The sequence below is a fragment of the Triticum aestivum genome, chromosome 1A (assembly GCF_018294505.1).
Source record: "Triticum aestivum cultivar Chinese Spring chromosome 1A, IWGSC CS RefSeq v2.1, whole genome shotgun sequence".
NCBI classification, from domain to species: domain Eukaryota; kingdom Viridiplantae; phylum Streptophyta; class Magnoliopsida; order Poales; family Poaceae; genus Triticum; species Triticum aestivum.
In genome coordinates, this window is record NC_057794.1 from 35,545,049 (window position 1) to 35,547,676 (window position 2,628).

Sequence of the window (2,628 nt, forward strand, 5' to 3'; positions counted from 1 at the left end):
GCGGACACCTTAGAGAGTTCTAAGCAGCAGAATATAGTAGAATTTGGTTGTTGCTGCTGTACTGGAGAGGAAGAGGAGCTGCTGGAGAGGAGGAGGAGCTGCTAGACAGGAGGAGGAGGAGGAGCTGTTGGAGAGGAGGTGGAGGAGCTGCCAGAGAGGATCTGCTGCAGAGGAGGAAGCAGATCTGCTAGAGAGGAGCCACTGGAGGGAAGGAGGGGGAGGAGTGTGTGGATTGGGGGCTGTTTCTCTCTCTCTCTCTCCCCCTCTTACCTGTTGGTGCCAACTGCCAACATCCTTTCTGTTTCCCGCCAAAACTCTGTTTCCCCCCTAAAACAGCTCACCTGCCTGCCTGGCAAGCTAAGGCGTCCAAAATGGACTAAGGCAACAACCTGGACGCCTAAGCAGACGCCTTGGACGCCTTAAAGCTTAAGGCGGACGCCTTACAGAGGTACATAAGGCAAGGTGGACGCCTCGAGCTCGCAGGGCGCCCTGACGCCTAAGCGTCGCCTAGGCGACGCCTTATGGACGCCTTAAAAACAATGGCAGCATGTTGATCATGTAATGTTGTATGCTAATCCAAATACATGAATCTTTTTAACCATGACTACTAAACCCTGAGAAAAGGATGGCATGAGCACTCAAACAATGCCGCGGCTTGTAGAGCTTGTGCATTTGGTTGGAATAAGAAATGCTACAGCTACTCAGACCCTGTGTTACACGGCTCAAGTCACCTTAGGCCATGATTTTTCCAAAAATTGTTCGGCTAGTCCTCTCATCCTTAATCCACCTGCAAATGGCACTCCTTGGCATATATGTTGGGAACATATCATGCCATCCAAGACCCGTTCTCGGGAACCCGTTCTCGGGAATGAAGCTCTCATAGTTAACTTGTCATCGTACTCCACCTCCACGGGAAAACACATTTAGGTTTAAGCACAAAGAGAAGCGACTCATCCTAGCAATTGCTCCAAAGTAGGACCCACACCAATATGTATCTCCTCTCCACCCACATGGGTCCAAGTTCTAGGGCTTGTATAAGTGCACATGGCTTGTGGCCCTCGTCACAAATTGTAAAGCTAGTATGTCTTTAGGCATCAAACAACAACTCGATATGCAATGATTGAGTAAGCTACTATATATGGCTTTGAGCTGGAATAATGTTTCAGATTGTACATCAATGGTTATACAATTCATACATGTTATGGCAATCTAATATATATAATTTTTCTCCATGTAATATTTCTTTTTCTCTCAATATAATTTGCTAAGGATAAATACTTACTTTCACATTTTCTTAGAGATACATCCTTCCAGGTAGGTCGGCAACGCAACAATGGAAGAAGGGAAAGACAAGAATAACACCACTGAGAAGGGGCTGTTCTCAAACATGATGCATGGGTATCCACCTCATGGAGGATACGGATACCCTCCTCAAGGTTACCCGCCACCGGGGGTCCCCTACCCTCCTCCCGGGACGTATCCTCCTCCACCACAATATGGGTACCCTCAGCCAGGTGGCTACCCACCTCACGGTGGATATCCCCCCGTCGGCTACCCTGGTATGCATTGCTGGTGATCAGTTATACATAATGCACGTCCTAATTGTGTTGTGTCTGGGGAGTTAATTTGCTCAATTGGACCTCAATGATATGAACAACACTGTAATTGATCTTTCAGTTGTTTGCTCGGATTTATTTATGTCATCACTTCTTCATAATTTGTTTCAGGCTACGGGGGTGGCCATGGAGGACATGGCTATGGCGGCGGGCACATGGGCTATGGAGGCGGCTATGGCGGCGGCGGCCATGCTCTCGGGCACCACCACGGAGGCCACGGCTACGGCCATTATGGTCACGGAGGCCATGGCTACGGACACCACGGTCACGGACACTACCACGGCGGGCACGGCTGGGGGCACCATGGCCATGGATATCACCACCACCACCACCACGGCAAGCATGGTTACGGCAAGTTCAAGAAGTGCAAGTGATTTGCGTCTGCGCACAGTGATTGCGCCTCATCAACTATCTTAAGTAAGCTTGGTTCCAGAAATACCCCCGCGGCTGGGAAGAGCGCTAGCATGTCTCCTGTGAGACTGCGATGATGCAATGCTCCTGTACTGTTACTAGATATACCATATAATTTGGTGCTGTATAGCTAATAAGGCTTGATAATAAGTAGCGGAATCAGATACCAGTCATTTGCTGCAGTTCAGACGTTCTCTTTCGTCCGTACACAGATGTGCTAGCTAGATATCATGCTCGATCAGATTAGTGCTCAGTCCATGCCCCTAGTATGCACGTCATGTGAAGGCCGGCGCCTGGGTGCGACCGTGGTGATCATCTTGCGCAGCCGCGCGGCCCAAGGCCGGCGTTCATCATGTAGCAGTGGCAGACTGGCAGCCGCCGGGGAGGCGAGCTCCGACGAGCAGCGACTCCCTCCCTCATGCCATGTCAGTTCCTGGCCGCCATCGATACAACAAAAGAAACAGTATGGTTGGATAGTCAGTGTAGACTAGCAAGAATTTGGGCAATGCACCTTGAGTGCAGCCGATGAATGACTCGCTGTATATATGGGCAAGGTACAGGAGGTGCGCGGAGCGCAGGTTACAGGCGCGACGTGAATGGG

At 50.3% G+C, this 2,628-nt stretch overlaps 1 protein-coding gene across 2 annotated transcripts in view; it reads left to right on the forward strand.

The window, feature by feature from the left end:
- Positions 1–2,251, forward strand: part of LOC123188303 (glycine-rich cell wall structural protein) — a 4,394-nt gene extending 2,143 nt beyond the window's left edge. Inside the window, exons 2-3 of one of the 2 annotated variants that reach the window (XM_044600357.1) lie at positions 1,315–1,559; positions 1,728–2,251. In XM_044600357.1, the coding sequence (XP_044456292.1) occupies positions 1,334–1,559; positions 1,728–1,990 (489 nt within the window). In that variant the 5' untranslated portion in view covers positions 1,315–1,333 and the 3' untranslated portion in view covers positions 1,991–2,251. Of the gene's footprint in view, positions 1–1,298; positions 1,560–1,727 lie in introns of both variants that reach the window. The other variant, XM_044600351.1, reaches the window with a different exon arrangement.
- The last annotated feature ends 377 nt before the right edge of the window (positions 2,252–2,628 follow it).